This window comes from Hoplias malabaricus, chromosome 17 (assembly GCF_029633855.1).
Source record: "Hoplias malabaricus isolate fHopMal1 chromosome 17, fHopMal1.hap1, whole genome shotgun sequence".
NCBI classification, from domain to species: Eukaryota; Metazoa; Chordata; class Actinopteri; order Characiformes; family Erythrinidae; genus Hoplias; species Hoplias malabaricus.
Genome location: NC_089816.1, coordinates 30,382,370 through 30,409,134, shown reverse-complemented (window position 1 = coordinate 30,409,134; position 26,765 = coordinate 30,382,370). Strand labels below are relative to the sequence as shown.

At 38.1% G+C, this 26,765-nt stretch overlaps 1 protein-coding gene across 2 annotated transcripts; it reads right to left on the bottom strand.

Annotated features, from left to right (window-relative positions):
- Window positions 1-139: 139 nt before the first annotated feature.
- Window positions 140-25,965, bottom strand: fbxo38 (F-box protein 38). 2 transcript variants are annotated; one of them, XM_066649293.1, is made up of 21 exons: window positions 25,805-25,965; window positions 20,845-21,076; window positions 19,981-20,114; window positions 19,384-19,547; window positions 18,807-18,972; window positions 18,429-18,704; window positions 15,507-15,600; window positions 15,299-15,429; window positions 14,805-14,975; window positions 13,416-13,558; window positions 13,019-13,187; window positions 12,829-12,936; window positions 12,566-12,739; window positions 11,908-12,471; window positions 8,849-8,949; window positions 8,665-8,767; window positions 5,762-5,928; window positions 5,400-5,545; window positions 4,981-5,084; window positions 4,371-4,484; window positions 140-2,815 (listed from the first exon to the last, which is right to left on the bottom strand). In XM_066649293.1, the coding sequence occupies exons 2-21, from the start codon at window positions 20,976-20,978 to the stop codon at window positions 2,637-2,639; spliced, it is 3,342 nt and encodes a 1,113-aa protein (XP_066505390.1). In that variant the 5' UTR covers window positions 20,979-21,076; window positions 25,805-25,965; the 3' UTR covers window positions 140-2,636. The 2 variants fall into 2 exon arrangements, with proteins under 2 accessions (XP_066505390.1, XP_066505391.1); XM_066649294.1 differs by having other exon boundaries at window positions 20,845-21,001.
- Window positions 25,966-26,765: the final 800 nt, after the last annotated feature.

Below are 26,765 nucleotides of genomic sequence, written 5' to 3'. Positions count from 1 at the left end.
GGAAAACAAGATGTAAAATGACCAAATAGCAGTTTTTCGTTTCTAGTGAAAAGAAATTAAAAAGACAAAACACTCATAATGTATGTATTAAAGAATTTAATCTCTGGGAAACTCTAAACATGTGTGTGTGTGTACAAGTGTGTATGTGGGCATATATGTATAAAGGAAGCTGGATTATTCTAATTTGTACATGAATAGATATGTATTATGTATTGTAATGACTGACAAATAAATATATAATAATAATAATAAATTTGACACTGACTTATATGAAGTTCAATAGCATTACTGTGTCCGATCCACTGATCTGATCTGTTCCAGCGGAACACACACTAACACACAACCACCATATTAGATTCACTGCAGTGCTAAGAATAACACACCACCCAGATATTACCTGCGCTCTGAATAATCTGACATGTGCAGCAACAGATACAACAGTCTGAATTTGTAGAAACACCAAGTGCACTTTTGGTGCTGTGAAGAAGTATTTTTGCTCATTTGGTACATTTGAATCCTTAAGGTCTTCAAATTACTTTTATAATTGGACCAAAAATACCAACATAAATAATACATTTATTGAAACAATAACACTCAAGAGGCCCAAGAGGAAAAATAAATAAAATAAATCAACCTAGTTAGCCAAATTAAAGTGACACACAGACATGATTACTGCGAGACTTGCTGAATTCAAATATCACTTAAATAGAACCTGCCTGGCTGGATGATCTCTGATGCAGCATGACGCCACACTCGAGAGACTCTGCGAATCTGAAAAGAGTTACAAAGCCATTACTAGGTCTCTGGGACTCAAACAAACCACAATCAGAGCCATTAACCACAAATGGAGAAAACTTGGAACAGTGATAAACCTTATCAGGAGCGGTCAGCCCTCCATTTCTCCAAGCCAGTTACATCCGATGTAAAGCTATCACCACATGTCAAAATAAGGACATCATACTAAGAATCAAACGTGTATGGTAGTCGTAATGTGATGTTTTGGGGGTGCTTTGTTTTCGTAGGACCTGGATGACTTAACATAGTTGATGGAATCATGAATTTTCCTCTCTGTAAGAACATCTTACAGGACAATATTTAATTATACAGCAGAACAATAATCCAGATCACCCCCAACAAGTCCACCTATGCAAAATTCAAAAGAATCAATATTAAAAATTGAGTGATTGAGTCAAACTCCTGTCTGAATCCCATTGCAATACTGTGGTAAACCTTAAACAGGCAGTTCATGCTCTATAACACTCCAGTGTAGCCACATAAAAACATTTCCTTAAAGAAGATTCAGTCAAAAGTCCTCTACAGTGATGTAAGACTCATTGCAAGTAATTGCAATATTTAAATACAGTTGACACTGTCAAGAGGTAAAAAGGATATTAGGTTTAGGGGCAATAAACATTTCACATGGATGATTTAATTTTGAAATGAATCTTTATCCTCAATAATTGGAATGTGCGGTCTTATATTGAAATTGGATTGATGATTTGACAAAAAAAACTGGGAGAAAAATACTTTTTCACAATACTGTAGATGGTAAGTGGAGCAGATGAAATGGACAATACGTGTTGAAATGCGGTGACTAATATTATTTATATAGTGTATAAAATAAATAAAATATAATCATCACCACCACACACATGGAACATGTAGCAGCATTATTCAAAATTGATTATTCTGTTTTATTATGTGACTTTTTCTTTTTTTTTATTTTATATAAACATAAAAAAATGTAAGTACCTGCAGCTTTTAGCATGTAGCATTAGTAAAGGGAGACACCCACATAACTACTCAGCCTCACATGAGCTGTCTTCTTTGCTTCAAGTGACATCTTTTTTTCTGTTCATCTTTCATGTGAGAAGAATGTTTACCAAAAGATTATTCTTAGAAAAAAAATAATATTTGATCTTTTATGCAAGTATGTACAATGTGTAAATTGTGGGGGAAGGGGATCACAAATGAAGGACGTATGCAAAAAGAGAAGATTGGTGGTTTATAAGATTTTACTTTTAGTTTGGGACAGATGCTTTGCAGAGCTTGTCTCTCTGCCTCATCAGCAGAGGTAGGAGGTAAGAATTCGGCACTGAAATATTGCTACTCCATAATGACAAAAAAAAGTTGTTTTTTTCCCCATTTTTTTTTTCCTTTTTTTTTTTAAACATACAGAAAAGAGTAGCCTGCACAGAAATAAACAGTGAGTAAGAAGAAAAGGCAAAAGAAGGGGGTGGGGGGGGGGCATTTTTACTCTAATACCACCAAAATTCACTAACATATGCAAAAGCACAACTGTTTACAAAAACATGAAGCTCGTCATGTTGTGCTCCTTATCTGACAGGTTTGAAGCAAGAGACTGTGTTAGGCTACCTAACATCGCCCTCCCATGTGAAGCACACATGTATAAAGAGCTAGAGGAAATAATTTTCACCAATGATCTCACCAGACACCTTCAGCAATCATTTTATCAGTTTCCGTAAGATCATGTCTTTACTTAAATAAAAACAACTGAAACTGCCATTTCTGTTTCCAGAAGGCATAACCAGAGAAAGAGGACAATGATGGTCCAGCCAAAGTAGGAGAGGAGTCCTCTGAACGTTGTTCATGCACTTCTGACCCGCTAAAGGATTTTAAATGTAGTCATCATCCACAGGTTCTCCATGCATGTCACAGTAGTGAATGAATATGACGACCACGCGCTGGAACACGCCTAGCCGCATCTGACGGCGTTCTGAGATCTCTTCCCCGATTGTCTCCATGCAGATATCAGCTGAAAGCTGGCCCTTACGTCGTGGGGCGTAGATGGTCGCTGTGAAAGACAACAGTAAGACATTAAAATTTTAAAGCATAAATGGGCATCACCACTGATATATGAAGTCTACTTGATGCCATATGCCAACAGCAGCTGCGCTTTACATTGTGTTAACATTTCATGATAAAAGGAATAGATTAACAAAAATTATTTCTCGTTTTGGCAAATGATGACAGATTAAATGCTGAATAATGTTTGATGCACCTCAGAATCTTATAGATAACTTGACATAAATGCAATGTTGGCAGTAACTTTGTACTGTCTTGATCCTATGAGGTAATGAATACATTGAACAAGGATCAGAAAACAGAGTGGTAAATAAATAAATAAATGTTCTTTATTTGTTCAATTCAAAGGAATGTACAATATTAAGAATAAATCATACATATATTTAGGGGCACTAGGCCTTAGTCACCGGGGAGGCCAATGTGGATTTATGGTTGCTGATGGTAATGGTAGGACTGTAAAGCTGGCTTGGAAGGGGATGGGTCTGGGATGCCAGACTTCACTGTTGAGCCTTCTGGAGGTGTTGTGGGTTTAATTAAGTGAAACACTGACGAGGAGAAGTGTCTACCTGATGACCCCTGGGAAGAGCTAGTGATGCAGTGGGTGGTTTGGGTACTGGGCTGGGCTCAGTGAGTAACCATACAGGAATCGCTGGCTTTCAAAACCAGAACAATGACTGCTATAAAGTTAGGCGCTGTCGACACAAATCAGTTTTAACTTGTTGCACTTTCTGCTTTCACTGGAAATTTGTCAGCCATCGGCCCAAGGAGCGCATAAACCGCTTCAAAACACCTCAAGGTAATGTTATGAGCTGCCGTTGTGAGTCTGATAAAAATAAATGTGAAAGCTGCTGTTAGCGATTTTCCAAGGTGCTGTTTGTGTTGGATTTGAATGAGCTTTGCATTTCGTGGTGATTGAAATGTTTCTCTGGCCAATCAGTGCTCTGCAGGGTTTACACGTCACCATTTAGTATGCTTCTTATAGTCTTAATTATTATTTTAAGTGTTAGTGAAACAGGATGCCTACACATGAATTTATTTTAAAAAATTTACATTTAAATAAAGAGTAAACTTTGAGAATGAGTGTTATAAATAAAGGAATGCACATTTTAGTTTGTTTAATTAAAATAACTCATAAGCTCGACAGGGGGCGGCACAGTGGCGCAGCAGGTAGTGTCGCAGTCACACAGCTCCAGGGGCCTGGAGGTTGTGGGTTCGATTCCCGCTCCGGGTGACTGTCTGTGAGGAGTTGGTGTGTTCTCCCCGTGTCCGCGTGGGTTTCCTCCGGGTGCTCCGGTTTCCTCCCACAGTCCAAAAACACACGTTGCAGGTGGATTGGCGACTCGAAAGTGTCCGTAGGTGTGAGTGAATGTGTGTGTGTCTGTGTTGCCCTGTGAAGGACTGGCGTCCTCTCCACCTATTCCCGCCTTGCGCCCAATGATTCCAGGCTCTGGACCCCCCGCGACCCTAAATTGGATAAGCGGTTACAGATAATGGATGGATGGATAAGCTCGACAGTAATGCCATACTGCCTCTCCCAAACTTACAGCTTTCATCATCTTCAAAATCATAACGAGCATAATTGTTGGGAACTGCTGCACGTAGAGAGCGTAGCCATGGAAAATCTGTGACCATTGAATAGGGAGCACCATCTACAACTCCTAACGAGGAAAAGAAGAGCCAAATCAGGAGAAAACACTTATTACCACAATAATAATGTTTGTTTCAAATTAACTGTTTAAAATGTTTAAAAATGATATTAAACTTTATTTTCTTATAAAAGTTGATTATAACTTGGTATTTATTCCAATCACACATAGCCCTAGTATCCATTTGAGTTAATCACAAACATGAAATTTTAGCTTGTGATCAATTGTCAAGATAATCATTTAATTTACTTTTCATGTCATCTATCATTCCCCCCATATATATATATACACACACGCATACATTCACATATACACACACACGGCCATTTATATGGATACACCTTAATAAAATGTGAATAGTTGGTGAAATTAACTTCCTGTTTGTGGCACATTAGTATATGAGAGGGCGGGGGAAACCTTTCAAGTAATATATATATATATATATATATATATATATATATATATATATACATATATACACACACACACACACACACTCTTCATATACCTTCAATGGTGTAGATGTCCCTGCCCCAAGGGTAGTTGGGATACTTTTTCATATCATCTTCCGTTCTTGTTGCCTCCGGGAAGAATTCATACTTTATTAGTTCTCTGTTGGACAAAAAATAATTGTAATGAAAAAGGTTGCTTGCACTCATTCTCACACAGCTGTGTACAGTGTACTTGACAGAATAAGCATGAAGCATGTCAAATTACAAGTTTTGTTAATTTTTCCACAAACTGCAATGCCCTAGGAAACTAAATACCATGGTGCTGAAAATGTGGTACCTCAAACACCCTATACACATTCGGCTGAAAAACTCTGTAGCTCTGTTGCTTTGCACAAAAAAAATAAATAATCCAATTCATGACAGCCCAGTGATAAGTCCAACTGGTTCAGTAACAAATGTGAACATATGTACATACTGACTGATGTTGGCGACAGTATCCATCCAACTTCGCACTCGCACCTTGTTCCGGACATTGGGGGGGTTGCTGAACTCATGAATAAATGCAATGTGGTATGGGTAAGGACCACTAAACAGTTTCCTCTCCAGAGCCAGCGTGTCAATCTGGAGAAGACAAATCATATTTACATAGCTCAAGACATATCAAAACCAACAGTTTAAGCTATCCTTAAAATGATTAAAGGACACTGTTAAATCATTTTATGGAAATTAAAATATTCAGGGATATTTATAGAAAAAGCAATTTAAAAAAAGAACAAAATTAGCTGTTAATGAGAACACGTTTTACATGTTTGCTATTGAAATGCAATAGATTCTGACCTGTTGCATAGGACGCATGTAGATAATGCGATTTCTTTCAGGCGGCATCTGCAAGATCTGATCTAGAACTTGCTCCATGTCCAGCTTCTTGCACTGGGCATAATCAAATCGATTCACAATGGGAGCACTCTCTACCTTTAGGTGTTTCAGCACCCTGCAGCGTGTGGCTGGATAAATGGCAGAAGCAATTAAAATTTAGGAAAAGTGAAAAAAAACTTGATACAGATTTTTTCATATATTTTCTTTAAAGCCACAGTCCACTCATTTTAATATATAAAATGTATGTTAAACCTAAAGACATTTTACCATGTTATAGAGCAGTGGTCCTCAAACTTTTTCTATCATTCCCCACCTCAAACAAAGGGGCATTTCTGCGCCCCACCTGTACCATATCGCCTTATGAATGTATGACATGACCAATGGTGCAACTGGACCCAGAAATGACAAAACATCATGTGTGACATCACACTTAACAAGCAGATACCAGCAATTTTGCCAACTGCCCTCAGCTTGTGGAGAAAGTACATTGCTTTTCCTGAAGTTTTAGGTTTTTGCAATGGTATTGTTTCAGTATTGATATCAAGATATTTAGGCAGGTACTGTATCGGAAGTCATAATTTTGGCATCATGGCAGCACTAGGGGGGACATATACGCTGAGTCAAAGCCCACCCCATACCCAAAATATTAGCTAGCTATAAGCTGATTCCTGCAGATAAAGCAGTAAAATACTGCATTTATGAACATCACAGAATCCAATACTATTCAGTGTAGCAGTGTACAGTTGGGGACAAGGCCAGAGACTAACGTTAACTTGCTGCATGTTTAGAGTGCTTTCTCACTTACTGAACACAGCTAATACTAATGTTGACTAACTCATAGATCTTCCTCTGTTTCCGTAACAGTTATACAAGCAGCATTGTTATCTGTTGTACCTGTGAAGCTGATGATTGGAGCAGCTTTATATTTGAACAGGTGAAAAAATACCTACGGTGTCTGACTCGATGCCAAAACGCATTAATCTTGGTGGCGAATTTAAAATAAATAAATAAATAAATAAAATTGTGAATAAAAGAATATTTTGGTTCCAGACAAGCTCCAATTTTCTGGGGTTCAATCTAATGTTCTTTTACTATGTTTAAGGGCTATTAATGAATCCATTGTGAGTGGGTGCTTTATACTGAGTATGCTTTTTAGGCAAAAAAGACAGACATTAATATAGACAGGCTCATTAATAAAGAAATGCTCTTTTCTTCAGATTCCTTACGCTTCCACCTGCAATACCTACTCCACGCTTTGAGAAACACTGTTATAGACAATGTATGCATATAAACTGGAACATTATGACCATAAAGTCAACTCACTCTGGTATTTCCAGATATTCTTTAACAATAGACGTGCTTTGCCTATTTGGTCAACTAATACCTAGGACTGCATTTGACCACTGTGACTATGTATTCCGAGTGTTGCCTTATTTTAAACTTGGTGGTCAAAAGACTTCTGAGAAAATGAGAAACCACCAACTGTCTCAAATGCATGTACATAATACACAAACTTTATATTATGGAGAGACTAACTTTTCCCCCCTCAAATATTCCTCTGAAAATTGTGAACAATATTTGGAAAAATTAAATTTTTTTTCTTGATAAGAAATCAAACTAGAGCTGTGAAGTGTTTTATGTAAAATGTCCTCAATCTTTAACCAAGACTTATTTACTTTATTCATTTATTTTTTGTCTGTTCTCTTTAGCTAGATTTGTTTTTGTTATTAACTGTTCAATAAAAATAGAAAAAAAAGACTGCTGAAAAAAGATGCTTTACAAGAGGAAGATGTTACTGACACATTGCTCACTAGACAGAGCTTCTTGTATAGAGGCAGTAGCTTGGTCACATTTGTAAGGTTCTCGTTCAGTCAATGTGTCAATTCATTATTGTGATTACGGTCATTGATTATTTTATTAGAATGTGTGTGTTTGTACACAGCAAATTAAAATGGAACATTAATAATGCTTGTATGTAGTCTAAAGGTTCCAAATGACTACTTTCAATTTTTTTAACTCATGAAATTTGGCACAGGTCTCAAACTCGCAAAAAAAAAATAAATTACATAGAGCAAGGTCTTGGGTGTGGTTCAGGAGTTCATATTTTGCATGTTCATAGATCTCATCACACCAGATAAATATCACTTTGTTTTATTTGGGAGTGCAGCAGAGTTGCAGAGTTTCGGTGCCGCAAGAGAATGCCAGATCACCCATAAATTTCAGCTGAGAATGTGGAACAGCTAACAGCAACTGATTTGACGAACGCAAGGATCAAGAGGAAGAGTGAACACCGAGCATGTCAGATATATAAGTAGGTGCCATAAAATGTAAAGCCTTAAAAACAAACGGTAAAATCAAAATTCAGTTCAGAATCTCACAGGAAGCCAGTGCAGGGGCACAAGCACAGATGACCCATTACATATCATTGCACAGATGATCCACGTTCTATGCTGCTCCTGTACAGCAAATGTTGACCAACATAAAGAAACTCCTAAGTTACGTCAATCCTAGAGAGTTACTGTCACCTGTAAGGTCATGTGACTCAAGCATATTTCAAAGCCAATTTAATTCCAGCCCAATTAGAATTCAACAAAACTGCAGAATACATTTTTTAAAAATCTCTCAACAAAAGCCTGCGTCACACTGTGCCATTTCAGAAAACATTTTATCATAAGACCCACAGACCATGCTTATAAGAAAAACATTAAAAATGAGTGAACATTGGCTTTAAAGTGAAGGTTCTGCAAAAAAATTAAATGTATAGCTATAGCCACAATGATAACTTACAATACCTTCTTAGCATTATGCAAGTAATTAATTTCACATTAGAAAACAATTTCTCTCATTAGATGTATCAAACTCACCATGAATAAACATCATTTTAGGACAGTCCTTCAAAACCAGGTCTGTAATGCCACAGTTCATGAGTGTGATTCCAACAAGGTTTTTGGATTTTAGTGCAAGTACCTTGAAACAAAGAAATTAATTGAGTTCTACAGTTAATTAAATGCAGTAAGTCCTGCATTTCATGTAGTGTATTTAGCCCACCTGTATGTGGTCATCCTCAGTTACTGGGTCGCTTGTGCTGGTTGACTTATCTGCTGTGCGTTTCCTTTTCACTGCTACCCGTGGCTTTGTTCTGGAAAGCTCTGCATGGATTGTAGTAAATACAGTTAAATATTTCATGCATTATTTATGGTTTGTAATGTTTATCTTTTTAGATACTTCATTTTTTTCTTTTTTGCTCCATATGGGAGTAAGTTTCTTAGTTTTTTGTCACTAACTTTGGAGAAACATAAAACTAAACCTGCGTTCTTCTGACACAGCATAGTCACAACACATCCTGCAGAAACTGTGGTGCAGCAGGTAGAAATCTATAAGAAATATATCGGAAATGGTTCTAGCTTTAAATCTGTAAGATGAGAAATTTTAATGCTTCTGTTAACAATCATAATTGAATCGCATGGCGGAAGAGGGAGCTGAATTTTCTCTACAATCAAGTGCTCAAATTTTGATGGATTTTGATCCTTCCCTAGATGGATGTTGCTGTTGACTTTGATCCCTACTTTTGTAACACTGTTCTATTTATTCTGATAAATGCATGTATTTTTTGTACACTATTTATAGTATTGTAAAACACAGCTGTTTCCTTTGGGATCAATAAAGTGTAATCTTACTTACAAATTAGTCATTTTGTAATAGGAATGATTTTATTTCTGAGAAGTAACTGGCTTTTAATACTGAACATTAAAGGTGTTAATCAGATGTGTTAACTAGGTGCTAAATATATGTTTGTTGGCAGAACATTCATTGGGATATCACAAGTTAAATCCATGGTGCTGCCACAGCCATCTGTGGCTGGTTGGTTCATTCATTCATTCATTCATTATCTGTAACCGCTTATCCAGTTCAGGGTCGCGGTGGGTCTAGAGCCTACCTGGAATCATTGGGCGCAAGGTGGGAATACACCCTGGAAGGGCACCAGTCCTTCACAGGGCAACACACACTCGCACATTCACTCACACACTCACACCTACGGACACTTTTGAGTCTGTGGTTGGTTCAAGAGAACATAATTCATAGGCGATGATTAGGGCTAGAACTTATTGTATATACAGTGGTATGAAAAAGTTTGGGCACCCCTGACAATTATCATAATTTCTTCTTTATAAATCATTGGTTGTTCGGATCAGCAAAGTGTGAAATAATTATTCAAACAAAAATTAGGCAGGTGCATAAATTTGGGCACCCTTGTCGTTTTATTGATGGTAATACATTTAGCACTAATTGTTGGAACACAAAATTTGTTTTGTAAGCTCATTGACCCTTGACCTACATACACAGGTAAATCCAATTATGAGATAGGGTTAAGGTGGTCAATTGCAAGTTTTTCTCCTCTTTTCATCTTCTATGAAGAGCAACATGGGAGCCTCAAAACAACTCTCAAATGACCTGAAAACAAAGATTGTTCAATATCATGGTTTAGGGGAAGGATACAAAAAGCTATCTCAGAGATTTTAGCTGTCCGTTTCCACTGTGAGGAACATAGTGAGAAAATGGAAGACCACAGGCACAGTTCTAGGTAAGGCCTGAAGTGGCAGGCCAACACAAATCTCAGATAAACAGAGGCGAAAGATGGTGAGAACAGTCATAGTCAAACCACAGACCAGCTCCAAAGACCCACAACATCATCTTGCTGCAGATGGTGTCACTGTGCATCGATTGGGCACTTTGCACAAGGAGAGGCTGTATGGGGGAGTAATGCAGAAGAAGCCTTTTCTGCGCACACAATACAAACAGAGTCGCTTGAGGTATGCTAAAGCACATTTGGACAAGTCAGCTTCATTTTGGAATAAGATGCTATGGACTGATGAACTAAAGTTGAGTTATGCATGGCGGTAAAAGAACACAGATGTTATTTCTGTGAAAGCAGGATCTACTAAATACTGATGGAATTTTTCTGTTGGGGTGCCCAAATTTATGCACCTGCCCAATTTTGTTTAAATAATTATTGCACACTTTCTGTAAATCCTATAAACTTCATTTCACTTCTCAAATATCATTGTGTTCTTCTGCTATATGAGATATATATGTGTGTGTGTGTATATATATGTATATGATATAACTGAAATTGCTGATCCAAACAACCAATGATTTATAAAGGAAAATCCTGAAAATTATCAGGGGTCCCCAAATTTTTAATACCACTGTATGTGTGTATAAAATATAGATTTAAAAAAATAAAAATGTTTTGCTGTGAAATAGCTAGTTGTGACTTGTTGTGAAATATGTGTACTTAAATATTTGTACATCCTATGAATCTATTATATACAGTACAATAATGTAAAGTATAGAGTGGTACCATTTAACAGCTTCAAATGCCTTTATTCAGGTTTTGATAAAAATAAATTATGGTACCAGATATCATTTTAGAATATAACTACACTTATAAAAATAAACAGTCTGTTTATTTATGTTATTTTGTAAACATGTTAAACGTCATTAACAATTATTTATTTTTACACATAGAAAGGGTAACTGTGACCTGATTTCTGCCAAAAAGTGAACCAACATCCATCCACTCTGTAAAACCTCAGATCTTGTAGAAAACTGACTTTACTTTGTCATCTCCATCAGTCAACATTAAGCCTGTCAGCATCAGCACGTATTTGCTAATACATTTATCCATTTAATCACCAAGTTGAATCAACTACCCACTAGACTACACACTAGATAGAATATCTTTTTTAGACATTAATGATAACATGGTGCACCTTAATTTAAGAAATATTTCTCAGGGCTCAGCCTATTCTTTACCATGACATTTTCAGTAAGTTTTCTGAAACTTTCACTATTAGGCTAACAAAAGAGGTCAACGTTGCCCTTCCTATCAGTGTATTAAAAATTATTTTTTAATGACCATTTAGCAACTTATCATTAATAAACGTTTAATAAAGACATTTTAAACTACTTATGGTTAAACTTTCATAAATGTAGTCTTATTTTAATTTGGAACCTAAATTATAACAGTAGAACATACGAGTTTCAGTGTTACTATAAGCACTTTTTCTTACAAGAAGCTGTTATAGTGTTTCTTTTGTCCTTACCTGACTCAGACACCAGAGGGACAGAGCACAACCTGCTGCAAGCACGAGTAATAGGCCGCCTGGAAAACATGTCTCTTGAAGTTCTTTGTTGAGGTGTCATTTCAACTTGGAGCCCAGCAGAGTTGTCATTACTCCTTTCTGGTGAGATAAGAGTTCTGTGGGGATCAGTCCTGTGTCTGGACTCTGTCTGGACTCTCCGATCAAGACTATGGCATGTTGATCTGCTGCTTTCTCCATCTGACTGATGGCTGAGGTTAGAGTGAGTGCTTCTCTGAGAGGCTGAGTGAGCCCTACTGCAAGTGCAAGAAGTCCTCATTGTGCCTTCTTGTCGATACGCAGATCCTCCTCTCCTCTCTGCATTTACTGACTCCTCTCTCCAGTGGATGGAACACACACACCCCCCGTTGGCATGGACAGCATCCCCACTATTTTTGTCTCTAGAATTATCCTCGGCCTCACTGGCTGCTTTCATGTCTGCTTTGATTTGCTCACTAGTTACCTGACAGCTTTTCTCACAGCTGAGACACTGAGGTCCTCTTCGACGCAGTGGGGTTTTGCCTTTGCCTGTTAAAATAAGGAATCAGTGACAAACTTACACCTGTACTTTGGACTGGGAAATTCAAAGAAATTTCAAAAGAGTTCTTTGAGTACATACTACCTCTTGTGCCTGATGCTTCATCAGTCCCATTCTTCTTTTTAATTTCTGTCTCAGGGTATTGCTGCTGAGAATGAAATGCTCCCTGGATCTTGGTTGGACTGTCCTCATCCTCACTGTCAGAATCAGAAAGAACAACAGGAATTTTTTTGACGATGGGCTGCACACCACTGGGTCCTGGAAGAATAAATCACAAGTTAAGCAACAGCAGATAATTTAAATCCTAAGCAATATATACCCGTTTTTTAATATTTCATATTCCATACCTGCTTGCTCTTCATCTTCCACTGGTGCCTGCTCCTCTGGACTGGCTACCATTTCCTGTGGCTCAGCCTCAATATTCTCTACCACCATGCCATCTACATCAGGGATCTCTGAATAAAATACACACATTAGTTCAAGACTTCTGTTGCATAAGCATGTCAGACTGTTAGGTCAATTATAAGTACAGCATACCCTCAACTCTGTGGGGTGCATCATTTTCCTGATTATGTGGAGGAATATTGGCATCATTGTTCCGGTTATTATTGTTGTTATCATTGGCGTTGTTGGGATTCTGATTACTGACCAAAGCGGAAGACACACCAATACCCGTCCCTGCACTCAGACCAACTCTAGCACAACCCTAAAAGAGAAAAAATTATTTTTGTCACTGTGTGCCATTGACCTACACATAGCGTTCTCATGAGAATCAACAGTTGTTGGCTGCACATTCACAAATCCTGTCCTGTTCTTGTATTCAACTCCACTGAACACATTTGAGATATCAGTTTTGGATTTACTATGCTGGAGTCAGAATAAAAGGAAGTCTATTTCTTTTCCTATAAGTTGTTGAAGAATATGCAAAACTTACCTTTGGGGGCTCACGGAACATTTGATCCAGGGAGATAAACTCCAGATTGGGCAACATTTCAATAAACTGGCTAAAGGACTCAAGTTTAACAGCATGGCAGCGCACAAGTGTGAGATCCACCAATCTGCTCCAGCGAGAATTATCTAATAGAATAAAAGTTCCAATTATTACTAAATGCAAAAAATCAGACACAAAAACAAACCTCTACACACATCACCTGTTTGTTTATTCCTTTTTTCTGAACTCCTAAGTTGAGATCACATGATTAAGGCATTCAGCTTTATTCAAACAGCAAACACATCAATGAATGTATGACGCAGGACAGAAGGCGCGATTGGACCTATGAAAAATGGTGTGGCATCGCACTTAAAAAGCGGGTTTTTGCTCCATTTCATTGAGGTGAGCAGCTGCCTCTCTGAGCATATCCAACACCAAATTTCACCCCCATATTTGTGCTCCCAGGCAATTCTATTAGAATCAACTACTCTGTTCTGGACTTGATTGCTAAGCCTGAATGTGAAAAACATGCCCCATTCATTAGCATATATTTAGCAGGAAATACAGAAATAAATAAATTAATAAATCAAAATAAATAAATAATTGAAAAAGTGAATCATTCAAAATTAAAAATATAAATACAGAAAAAAAATAATTCAAAACAATTATATAGGAATGTATAAAAATAATAGTAAATAATACAGAAGTAAATATACCGAGTAATACATAAATGCACAAAATTTAAAAATATGCATAAATATACAAATTATATATTGTACAAACCCTGAATTTATTTATTTGCTTTTGTCTTATGTCATTTTTAACATTCTACATTTCATTTTAAACATTTCTAGTCAGCGAGAGAAACACTCATGAAGTCACCATGTTAGTTAGTTAGTTAGTATTCAAATATTAAACTAGCTGCCAACGAATTTGGTCGACGTTTTTACTCGACTAAGTCAATTAATCGTTGCATGTCATACATGTTTTAATTGTTTTCATTTATTTATATAAATATATAAACAAATAAATAAAGCCTGGCCCAAAATCAACTGTCTCAGTATTTTAAAATTACTGCCCCTTAGTTACTCAAACAATAAAACATTAATAAAACATTAGTAGGTAGACTGGATATGCAAACGTGTCTGCAAGTGTGAGTGGGTGTGACTATGTGATGCCCTGTGATGGACTTGCATTCTGTCCAGGGTATTTTCCTGCCTTTCTCTCAATAATTTTGAGCTCCAAACCCACTGCAACACTATACAGGATGATGTGTTTATTATTAATGAAAGAATGAAGAATAATTAATTCTTCTTAGGTTTATCCCTGGCATGGTGTTACAGTAAAACTACTGTTTAAATGGCATCATATTAAAAACAAGGTAATGAGTACCTGTGATCCAGTTGTGAGGGTTGTGAAGATGTGGGCAGTTGTAAATAACTAGATATTTGATGGAAGTAAAAACTTCATTAACTGTCTTCATTCCAATATCAGTGATGATTCCTGGATTCTCTATTACATCAGCAAGACCATATTTTACTAACTCAGTATGACTCAATTTACCTATGGAAAGAAATATACAAATAATTATTTATTTTAAAAGAATTTAATCTGCAAGACATACTGTGTTGTCCACAAGGTAATAAAAAGCATTGCAAGCAGTTTGGTTAAAGGCAAGCTGTTTAAGGAAAGAAATAAAATGTATAATAAATAATTTAAAACTTATTCCTGAGAAACTTATTCTGTTCTTAGGACCAATAAAATGACAATACTTTTTTAAAAAAAGAAAAAATGTGCCCTCATAAACATATTTAACAATCATTCTAAAATGGTAAATCTCATTATTTTATATAATACATTAATGAAATAAAAATGTTTATGCTTACATTGCAATAAAAACTCATCAACATATCCCAGGTGCAAAGTTTCAAACTGGGGAAACTCAAGTTCAGCCATCTTCAGTGCAGAAAATACCCCATCTTTGGTTAATGAAGGCTGGATTCGAACTTCATGTAGCCTGTTATAAAAAAAAATGGAATTGGCCATGCAGAATATATATATATATATATTTTTTTTTTGCAAACACTATTTTACCTGCGTGCAGCAGTAATGATGAGGTAGCCCAGGTCAACTTCTAGTGCATTCTTACAGGCACCGAATACAATAGTGTGCAAATTACGAAATCCCCCTAGAACACAAATGTATGAATGTGAAAATAATATAATATTCTTCACCATTTTTTTAAATTCTTATTTATAAATTTGTGATATTTAAACAAGATATGTATTTCCTAAAAGAAATAGTTCCTAAATGCAAAAAGTAAAAAAGTGAGATAAATATATATATATATATATATATATATATATATATATATATATATATATAGTGGTTGAAACTGGATCCTAGGCCGAACCCATTGTATATTGAGTGGCTGCTAATTTGTTCAAAACACGTGTGAATAAACAGTTGTTGTGGTATTCCGTCAAAGTGTTGTTAAATGGTATGGCGTCACACCAATGTCAAATGTAGAGGCCGCAAAAACATCAGGTGGAAAACATAAACAGTACGTTTTAACACTTCATGTGTGTAAATATCCCTCTCATAAACACAAATATGAAACTAGTGAGCACAGGGAGAGGGACAAAGATGTCCTTCAGTTTTTGATCCTAGAGGAACAAAATGGCATATATTTCCTAAAGGAAAATTTGTGTCAAGCAGTTGCTGTGTTATATCATGTTGTTTCAAAGGTGTTCATATATGGCTGATAGATGGTTACTATAGTATCAATAAGCACTTGCTCTTTTTTCCTAGGCGGTTGCTAAAATGTAGCTAAGCAGTTGCTATGCCATAATAATTGATTGCTAAGGCACTGCTACACGGTTGCTAGACAGTTGATATAATATCCTATGTGGTTGCTATTTTATCTCAGGTGGATGCTAACATTATTCACATGGTAGGTAAAGTGTTACTAGGTTATGTTGGTGATGCTGTGTGTGTGTGGTTGCTATGGTGTTGCTATACATTTGCTATGGTATCGCAGGTCGCTAAGCTTTTGCTATGATGTCCAAGATGGTTGTTAATGTGTTGTAAGGCAGTTGCTATGGTATTCCAGGTGGTAACTAAGTTGTTGCTTGGCAGATGCTGCTGTTTTTCTAGTGGATGCCAATATGTTTGCTACAACCATCCAAACTCAGCCTAGTGTATCTGCTTGACACTGAATATCTCTGATTAAGAAATTGCCTTTGCTGATGCTTAATTTTGTTTTAATAACAAAGTAAACACAAACCGCTTCACAAAGTCCTTATATCAATAATTTAATATTACTTTTTAATCTTATATGAAATTATTTATTTTTGTATAAAGATTTATTTTGATTCTAACAGTCAGATTTACCTTTTGGTTAACACTGTACCTGAGTTTTGCAAGTTGCAGTTTTAACTATAAATTAAATAGTAATATTAAGAATTTTTTATAATGAAACCAATGGCCATTTCATGTTTACTCTGTAGTAAAGCCGTAATGTCAACAAGCTCCTAGTTAGCATGAGAAACACGTGTGGACGTCAACTAATTGTGCTTTAAAACATGCTTAGTTTGCGCCGGACTTTCAGACTTTTCAGTTTAGTCCGAACCAATGTCGAATCACGTTCTGGACCAAAGAACCAAATAGTTTGGTCTAACTAGAAGAAGGGGTCTTGGCCCCTATCAAACTGAACCAAGGTCTTGTTCATGTGTAGTGTGAAATTTTTTTTTTGGATGGTTGTAACTTTCAGACCAATTACAGGAAGTTTAAGAAATCTGATCTGACAGATCTGGCTGTGACCAGCTGAGTTATGTCACTACCATCACTCCAAAACAACACAAAACATGTAAAAAATCTTTATTTTAACTGTAAACTCATTACCAGAACCACACCACACTCCTTCAGTGAAAGCTGCGTCATGAACAGTGAACATCAGTGTTCATGCATGTATTAACATTCAGGTGTTCACGAGGGACTATATCCAATAACACCTCTCTCAAGTCTCATACATCGACTGTTCTAGATTTTGTGTGTTACTGTAGTAAACATGAATAAAAAGCAAATATTTATCCACAGAGATTCCCACAGTGCTACTTTATCCCAAGCCCTATGCTAGCACACTACATAGGCTATCAAAATAGTGCTTCACTATCAGAAGGCCATTTGGTAGTCTAGAAAGTGCAGGCACATGTGGTTTGCGACACAGAATTACTCCACCAGCTCAATGAGTTCAACCATTTAAGGTGGAATGGAAGATACAAATGAGCTAAGTAAGCATTGTATTGAAGCCTCAAATAAGGATAAAAATCAGAACAGAAACTGTTCGTTCAAAAGAATGCCCCACTACACACGACTCTACTTGATTCTGCACAGCTCTTTTGCGTTTCCACTGGCCAAATCTATTACCTGGTCCCCGGAACTGGGTACGTTTTCAGTCCCAGCTCGTTCGGGGGCCCAACTGGGCAGAGTAGGTACTAAATGGTGACGTGTAAACCCTGCAAAGCACTGAATGGCCAGAGAGACATGTCTATCACCATGAAATGCAGAGCTCATTCAAATCCAGCACAAACCGCCCCTTGTTAAGTTACGGCAGCTTTCAGATCTATTTTTAATCAGACTCACAACGGCAGCTCGTAACTTTACCTTGAGGTGTTTTAAAGAAGTTTATATGCTCCTTGGGCCAATGGCTGATGAAAATTTCCAGCGAAAGCAGAACGTGCAACAAGTAAACTGATCTGTGAGAACTGGGGCGGTGTTCAGTCCAAAAAACAAGAACAACACGCGAATGCACATTTGAGTACTGCCGCCGTTGTTTTTTTCAGAGCTAGCAATTCCTGGTACAGACAGGGTTTTGCAACATCACTGTCTCCATTTCGCGGGGGAAATGGGGGCCCTGCCAGTGGAAAAGCGACAAACTTTAAGCGTACCGAGCCGAGTCATTTAGTGCCAGACCCATGCAATGGAAAAGCACCATTAGTAGATGGCTGTCCTCACCTGATCTCCAGCTGTCTTCCACCACATGTTGTATCAGTCCCCCCAAGAAAGGGACCCTCACAAGTTCCAGGTGCTCCAAGTTGCGGGCAGAGGCCAAGCCTGTCACTAATGGCACATACTTCAAGGAGTTAGTGGGACCAGCACAATTCCTCATGACAAATGTACGCAGACTTACACACAAGAAGTCTTTGAAGGGCTGAGGCTTTGTAAGACGCACCCACTTCATGTACAAGTGTTTAAGCATGGACACACAAGGAATTTCTGGTACATTGACTCCTGAGGATCAAATAAGGTGTCTATAAATACTCAACATTCATTACGTTCAGAATGCTAAGGAATCAATGTATTACACTGCCTTGTGGCATGTTTAAAACCTACCAACAAGGTGTAGGGTCTGGATTTTAGCTGCAGATGGAATAGTGAGTTTATTTTCTGGGGGAATAGGAAAGGCCCCGTTGCGGTTCCTGAATTTTCCAAGGATGTGCACCTGTGGCATGTAGTTCCATATTGCTTCAACCAATTCCAAATGAGAGGTTTCCACACCCTTAGAAAAATGATTTTTATATTAGTAAAATAAGACTTAAAAACAGCAAACCAATTAAAAACGTGATTGATATATATCATCACTGTCCAATGAAAACATGAATCTCCCAAAACATTAACTTTACAGGAGAAGGAAAAACCTTCTTAACTTACACTGGAAGTCAATGTCAAAAAGATTTTATTCCAAGTATTTTTGGAGCGTGCCTATTGGTCCATTAATCATGACATTTTCAGTGTGAGACAGCTGCTGTGTGCTGTGCAGTAAACTAAAAATTCACAAAAAAATGGGGATAAGCATTTTTAATTGGACAGAAGTGATACGAAAGATATGAAATACACTAAATACTACAACTGAAACAAGGCTTGTAATCGATCAGATCATGTTTCTTTAGGTTTCTTCTCTATCACTTACCAGAAGATTAGGACATGTCTGAAGAGCTTCAAGAACACCAGGAATACTAAATGCTTCATAACCTCTGACCCTTCTACGCTCCAGGTAACGTGGGTGCAAGCCATACAACTGCTCCAAATCAGGCATCTTCTTCAGGAGCATGAGAAAACTTGAGTCTGTGAATCCTGTGTTAAAAGCAAATAGTAGAATTACTTAAAGTGGATTTATTGGTCTTTTTGTGCTGCTGAACGATCAGTTTATTATCATTTAATTTATGGGGCTTATCACAGCTGTTGTTGAGACAAATAGCTTTATTTTTCTAAATGTATCTAAATTTTACAATTTTTCTAGATACCAGCTTCTAATGTGCATTGTCGAGGTGACAGAGGAAGAGAAAAATAATCTCAAAATATGAGGCAGAACAACTGAAAGGAACAAAGTCTCGAAAGGGGAACACATCCTCTGGATGCAAACCATCAAAGAGCAGTATAAATAAAGATTCATGAATTTCCAATAATAAGGATAAAGTCTATGAAACCCTATGTCTACTGGTACAAGCCTATTGTCTAACGTGAAGCATCTTATATAAATACTACAAAATATGAGTATTTTCCAAACCTGAAGGCATGTACTCCCACCACCGGCTGGCACATAAGTCCACCACTTTCACCACCCGCAAGTACAGAGTTACTGCTTCCTGCAGCTTCCGTGACAGACACTCCATACACATAATGTCCTGCATAGGGAGATATCTATAAAGAGAAAAAACGTAGTATATCACAAGACTTATATGACTAGTATCGCCAAGAATATAGTGTTATTTTCACTGAAAACCTTTTCTTGGGCTATCATAGTACTTAACACCGTATTAAGTAAGTATGGTCTTACTGGCATGCGTATAAAAATATAAAATACAATACAGAATGTCTGTGTATATCATATTAGACATTCAGTAAGCGATATTGCCCTAAATATGACCCTAATTTAAGCTGGCATGGTAACACAAGTGGGGCGGCACAGTGGCGCAGCAGGTAGTGTCGCAGTCACACAGCTCCAGGGGCCTGGAGGTTGTGGGTTCGATTCCCGCTCCGGGTGACTGTCTGTGAGGAGTTGGTGTGTTCTCCCCGTGTCTGCGTGGGTTTCCTCCGGGTGCTCCGGTTTCCTCCCACAGTCCAAAAACACACGTTGCAGGTGGATTGGCGACTCGAAAGTGTCCGTAGGTGTGAGTGTGTGTGTGTGTCTGTGTTGCCCTGTGAAGGACTGGCGTCCCCTCCAGGGTGTATTCCCGCCTTGCGCCCGATGATTCCAGGTAGGCTCTGGACCCCCCGCGACCCTAAATTGGATAAGCGGTTACAGATAATGGATGGATGGATGGATGGTAACACAAGTTAAAAAAAATGTTTTGAAAGATTCTATAACATAGCCAAGGTCAATAAGATCAGAAATTAGACAGAAGAAACAAAAAGTGTGCTCTGCACTAACCGGAATATGTGGCAGAGCACTTCATGTGAAAGTCCATTCATATAATCTTTGGGCTCCTCCTGCAAAGAGTTGCAAGTCCTAGTTCCTTCACCAACACTCCGTATCTTGGTAGATTTCCGCCGAGGACCCATCATATCCAGGGTAGTAAAATATTGACCTAAGAAAAATAAGATCAATCCGTCTGTGTGGGATCCTTTTCAGCATCCACATTGGCATAAGCTCTGCATCATATCTGTTTGAAAAAATTGTTTATGAGAGAGAATTAAACACACACACACACACACACAACTATTAACTATTAACAGATAACCCCTTTGTGGAAATATTTTGCTAAATAGGTCTACGTGAAGGGCGGCACGGTGGCACAGCAGGTAGTGTCGCAGTCACACAGCTCCAGGGGCCTGGAGGTTGTGGGTTCGATTCCCGCTCCGGGTGACTGTCTGTGAAGTTTGGTGTGTTCTCCCCGTGTCTGAGTGGGTTTCCTCTGGGTGCTCCGGTTTCCTCCCACAGTCCAAAAACACACGTTGGTAGGTGGATTGGCGACTCAAAAAGTGTCTGTATGTGTCTGTGTTGCCCTGTGAAGGCGCCCCCTCCAGGGTGTATTCCTGCCTTGCACCCAATGATTCCAGGTAGGCTCTGAACCCACCGCGACCCTGAACTGGATAAGGGTTACAGATAATGAATGAATAATGAATGAGGTCTACGTGAGTGAGTTACAAGGCAAATTATTGAAGTGTTTTGCATTGTGTCTATCAAATGTTTTAGACCAGTGGTTCTCAAACTAGCAGCAAGAGGTGGTACGCCAAATGACCTGGAAAAATCACAAAATTAAAGAATTTAAAGAATAACTGTAAATCTAAAGTTTGCATGTGTAAATTACATAATGTTTCAGTTTTCATAATTATGCCCCAATGAAATTAATTTGTGTTGCAGGCTATGCATACACCATAGTTGATTACATCTTTAAGGGAACGGCGGGTGGATGGGGTACACAGCGTTCCTCCACTATTTTTCCCCAGGGAGGGAATGAGATCCCCCAGTTTTTTTGAGAAACCTGTGTAAAGAAAGCCCAGTTTCAGTTGCTTACTGGATGTATGCAAAGGCTAGAGGCAGACGTGAGCAATTTGAATTTTATTATAAAAAGGGCAAAGCAAAAACTAGAAAAACAAGCTGAGACCAAAAAGTCCAAAGCCCAGAAGGAGTAAATCCATTGGCAAAAATAGAGAAAAAGGAGAATTCTGTCACAAAGACAAAGTAGAAGAAAACACTCGGCTGAAAGAAAACGTGGCTGTTCTTCGCATCATTACAGACCTAACCCAAGATTTAACACAGCGCCACCCCTCTTTCAAATATTGCTACAAGTGCAGAAAGCCACTGTGAGCACCTGCCCCAAGGTGGTACTTGGAGGTTTTGGTTGGATAATGGGTGGTGCTTGGTCTAAAAAGTTTGAGAACCACTGTTTTAGACCATGTACCGCTCCTTATAAAAACAAAACCTTCAAGTACCACCTATATGTCATATAACAGCAACACCCACACAAAAACAAACAAAAACTTTGCACGCTGTAGGTTTACGTGTGCATTTAGAGCAGGGGTGCCTAAAGTCCGGACCATGGGTCAAATGCGGCCTGCTGTAAGATTTCAATTGGCCCGCAGGTTCACGTTAATGAATACATCATTAGTGGCCTGCTGGTACTTGGCAGTTTTTTTCTTTCATGTGACAGTAGCAGCAGTGTGCTTACGTATAGAATATAGCACCACTGTGTTATAGGAACACAATGTAAGAATGGGCTTTTTTTTTTTATTCCTGTTCACCCCTACCTGCTGCTGAGTGTAATTCACGTTTACAGTACTATTGTGAAATCAAGTCTCACCCACATCTCTCTCTCCCTCGCTCACTCACTCACCCAAACAATACTCGCACACACTCTCCCTGTCTCTCACAGACAAACACACACCTCTCTCACTCTCTTGCTCACTCACTCATCGAGTGATGTTTACAAAAGTAGCAAACGGCTCTGGGGCTCCAGCTGATTTTGAGCCGGGGTAATGTGAGTAATCAAATAAAATAATGTTTACTACATGATAAAATCCATATATCGCTCATAATACACATTGGACCGTGTTATTACAACCATAAAGTGTAACCTTGGTGTTACACTAACCGTTATAACCACTACCACTCGCCCTCTTTCATCAGTAATTCTCAAAACCGGATTATAACACTGTCCTCAACAAAGCTTGTGTTCCAACAACACAAAGTGTAACATCAGTCATTTAATCCACACAGCAACCGGCGAAAAGCACTTATTACCACAATCAATGTCTAACTTGAAAAAGTGAGCTAATCCGGCTAAAGGTAGCAGCTGCAAACCCTGACTCACTGCTCAGTAACTCTCAAAAACTGATTATAACACTTCTATCAACAAAATTATCACTAACCAGCACCGCAACACATGAAAAAAGGGCAACAAATACTTACTGCTCCAACTTGTGTCCTTAGGTCTGGTTTCAGCTCACTCAACTGTGTATTTTCAGTCCAGAATTAACTCTTGTACGGCTGTTCATTCTCTTTCTCTTTTTCTCCTCTTTGCTCTCTCTGCCATATAATGTCCATACCAGGAAAACCGAGCTAGATTCTTCTTGTAGCTAGGCAACCATCCATCTGTGAGCTATATGATTCATAAGTTGTTTAGTATAGTAAACCAGCAGAGAACCCGACGTAGCTGCTACAGAGGCTGTATTCTCCCTATTACAGCTCAGAGGAATATTACAATCATTTAGAAGCTGGAATTTTAAGGTACAAATACTACATTGAGTTCCTTTAATCAACTAAGCTAAACTTCAACGCCATTCATCTTTCTGGGCTAGCAAAGTAATTCACAGAATGACATATGATGATGGCTGCAGGGGAGGGGTGGGGGGGAAGCAAAGTTGACAGTGAGAACCAGCGATTTCAAGACAGAGGGAAGTATTTGCAGTAAAATGTTGGATTTTAAACTTTTGATATCCTGCACCAGTCAATGCTCTAAAATTAAATTCAGTAGTTAATAAATGTAAACTGTTTTGTACATTTGTTTTTTCCATAGTTTGAATACACTGTTATAAATACTTAGCCCATAAAGATCATATGGAACTGGTGGCACTGGGCATGCATTAACAGTGCCAGTGGGGCTAGGTACAGCCTTAGTCACCACTGGGGAGGCCAGTGAGGCACGTTACGGTTGTTGATGCTTAATGGTAAGGTAGGACTGTAAAGCTAGCTTGGAGGGGGATGGGTCTAGGATGCCAAACTTCACTGTTGAGCCTTCTGGAGGTGTGCTTAATGCAGCGAAGCACTGACAGGGGAGGTGCCTACCTGATGACCCCTGTGGAGAGTTAGTGATGCAGTGGGTGGTTTGGGTACTAATGTGATGGGCTCAATAAGTAACTGTAGATGTTAAGGGTAGCTGGTTGCTGATCGGATCATAAATGGCCACAGCAAACTTAGGGTGTATCTGTAGGATTGGAACAATAGAAATTATGTGGCTGCCAGTAGGAAGAGTGTGGGGTGGGCCCTATGTGAAGCTCTAATGGATTGGCATAGGATATTTTACATAATATCTTGTGTATGATTATAAATACTTTATGAATAAAATATTTGGAAAGAGAGACTGGCCCTTAAGAATTTTGATATGATCTAGTTCGGTCTCCTTACAAGATAGCCATGCAATGAAAGCGACTAGATCAGTGAGATTTAAATACAGATCTGGCACAGCATCCATTTTGTTAATATACTTGGTCTTTGTCATCACTTTGGTACTTTAGCAATTTTGACTTACCTGATTTTGCAATCTATAAACTAGTATGGCAAGAAGTTTCTTTTCTCATTTGGGAACAAGGACGGCACTATTTATTATTGAGGATGTGCACTTCTTCAGATCTTTAAGCTAAATTTTTCCCACATGGAATTTTTAAAATGTAAAACACATTAATTTTATTTAAAGATAATTATGAAAACTCTGGAAATAGATTGTGAAATTTACACACGAAAACGTTAGATTTTCAGTATTTCAAATTATTTTTTCGATGAATATATTAAAGTTTCAGATGTCATCTGGCGTACTACAGGAGACTTCGCGCACCAGCTTTAACACACGTACCAAAGACACCTAACGCAAACCAGCCTATTAGTTTTTTCACCACATCTACAAATGTAGCATTAGCGTGACTGATGAACGTCTGACGTTGTCTTATCCAGGCGTATTAATCATTTTACAGCGAATTACATGTAATAGCTTTTGAACAACGAAAACAACGATTACCAGACTCCCCTTAAACACGAGATAAGCAGACTTACTACCTCCAGCTCAGTAATCTAAAAGCTTGGCAGTGACAGAAGACTTGAAAGAATGCCCAAAATTTCTGGAAAACCAGAATAATCCAGAAAAACAAGCTGAGATAAGGATTAAGCTAATTTACCTGCAACAACAAACGAAAGACTGATAAAAGGATTTTTCTGCTGCCTAAAATATTTAACTTAAGTATTAGCAAAATAAGACATTTATAACTTAGCCGTGACGCCTATGTTTATAAACCAACGAACTGATGTCTTTAAACTGACTGACATTTTAGAATTTATAACATTAGCTTGCTTGCTAGCTGATATATCGCGTCTCAAGTGTTAAAATAGACAAAGGACACAGTATGATATATTTATAATAATCTATCGCTAAATTAGCTCGCTTTGTTTTCCGTAAGATGAAGCATTTATGCATTTCGTATGCAACACACAAGAGTTGCTAGTTGAAATGTAACGTTAGCTCAAATAACTAGCAGTCTCTCGTAATATATAACCAATTGAGCTAGTTTGTGCTGTTTGTACTGTAGTTTGCACAGAGGGGCTAACAGTTAAGAGTTGGGTTAAGAGAGCTGGGCCCATCCAGACCACAGAGGAAGCGTAAGAACCCGGTTTCTCTTACCTGTTTCCTTATAGACTCAGGACAGCAGGCCCCTGACATCTGTGAGTTTTGTTATGATGGAAACTCTCACCTGCTTCTTTTGTCCCACAAGTATTAACTTTAACTAACATTAGTTAGCCAAGCTTTACCATGACGTCCGTGTTAACACGAACCCATTAAAATCTCACAGACGGTATGAACAATATTGTGATTGTGGCAACGTTTGATCGCAAATAGTAACAAACCGTTTCAAAATAAAAGTCTGATTCCAAATTCAACTCAATGAATTTAGCACTCAACCTCATGAAAGAATGTATATGTAAATTAAATATATATAAATTGGCAACATGGAATGTGGACATTGGGTGGTTATTCTATATGTTTTTTTTTTGGGGTGTGTGTGTGTGTGTGTGTTTTGAGCGTGGGTGTCCTTACGTTCTCATGTTCTTGCCTGACGTCATCCTCCCAATATTTAAGGGTCGTTTCTCAATATCACTGTGTCTGAAACTGTGCCTAATTCACTATATAGTGCACTATTTTGGGGGCTCCGCCATTTTGTAGCAGTGCACTCAAACAGTCCCATAATGCACAATACACTAGCTGACACTGGTGGATAGTGGATACTCATAATGCAATGTGCTGTTTGGTAAAAATCTGTGTGTGGTATGAGACATCATTCATAACCCTCCTAAATTCAGTTCACTACAATAGTGCACTTTATAGTGAGTAATATAAGGAATGGTGGAAAGACAGCAATTGGTATGTGTAAAACACTGGGTATGTGTTATTTTTATGTAACATTCTTGTTTGACATCATTTTCCACTGCTGAAATTACATTCCAGTACTCAAGAACATAATTGCCAATAACTTTTAAAGTACTTGAATGTTGTTCTGGCAGGTGGCACAGTGACACAACAGGTAGTGTCGCTGTTAGACAGCTCCAGAGTCTTGGGGTTGTGGGTTCAAGCCCCACTCCTTGTG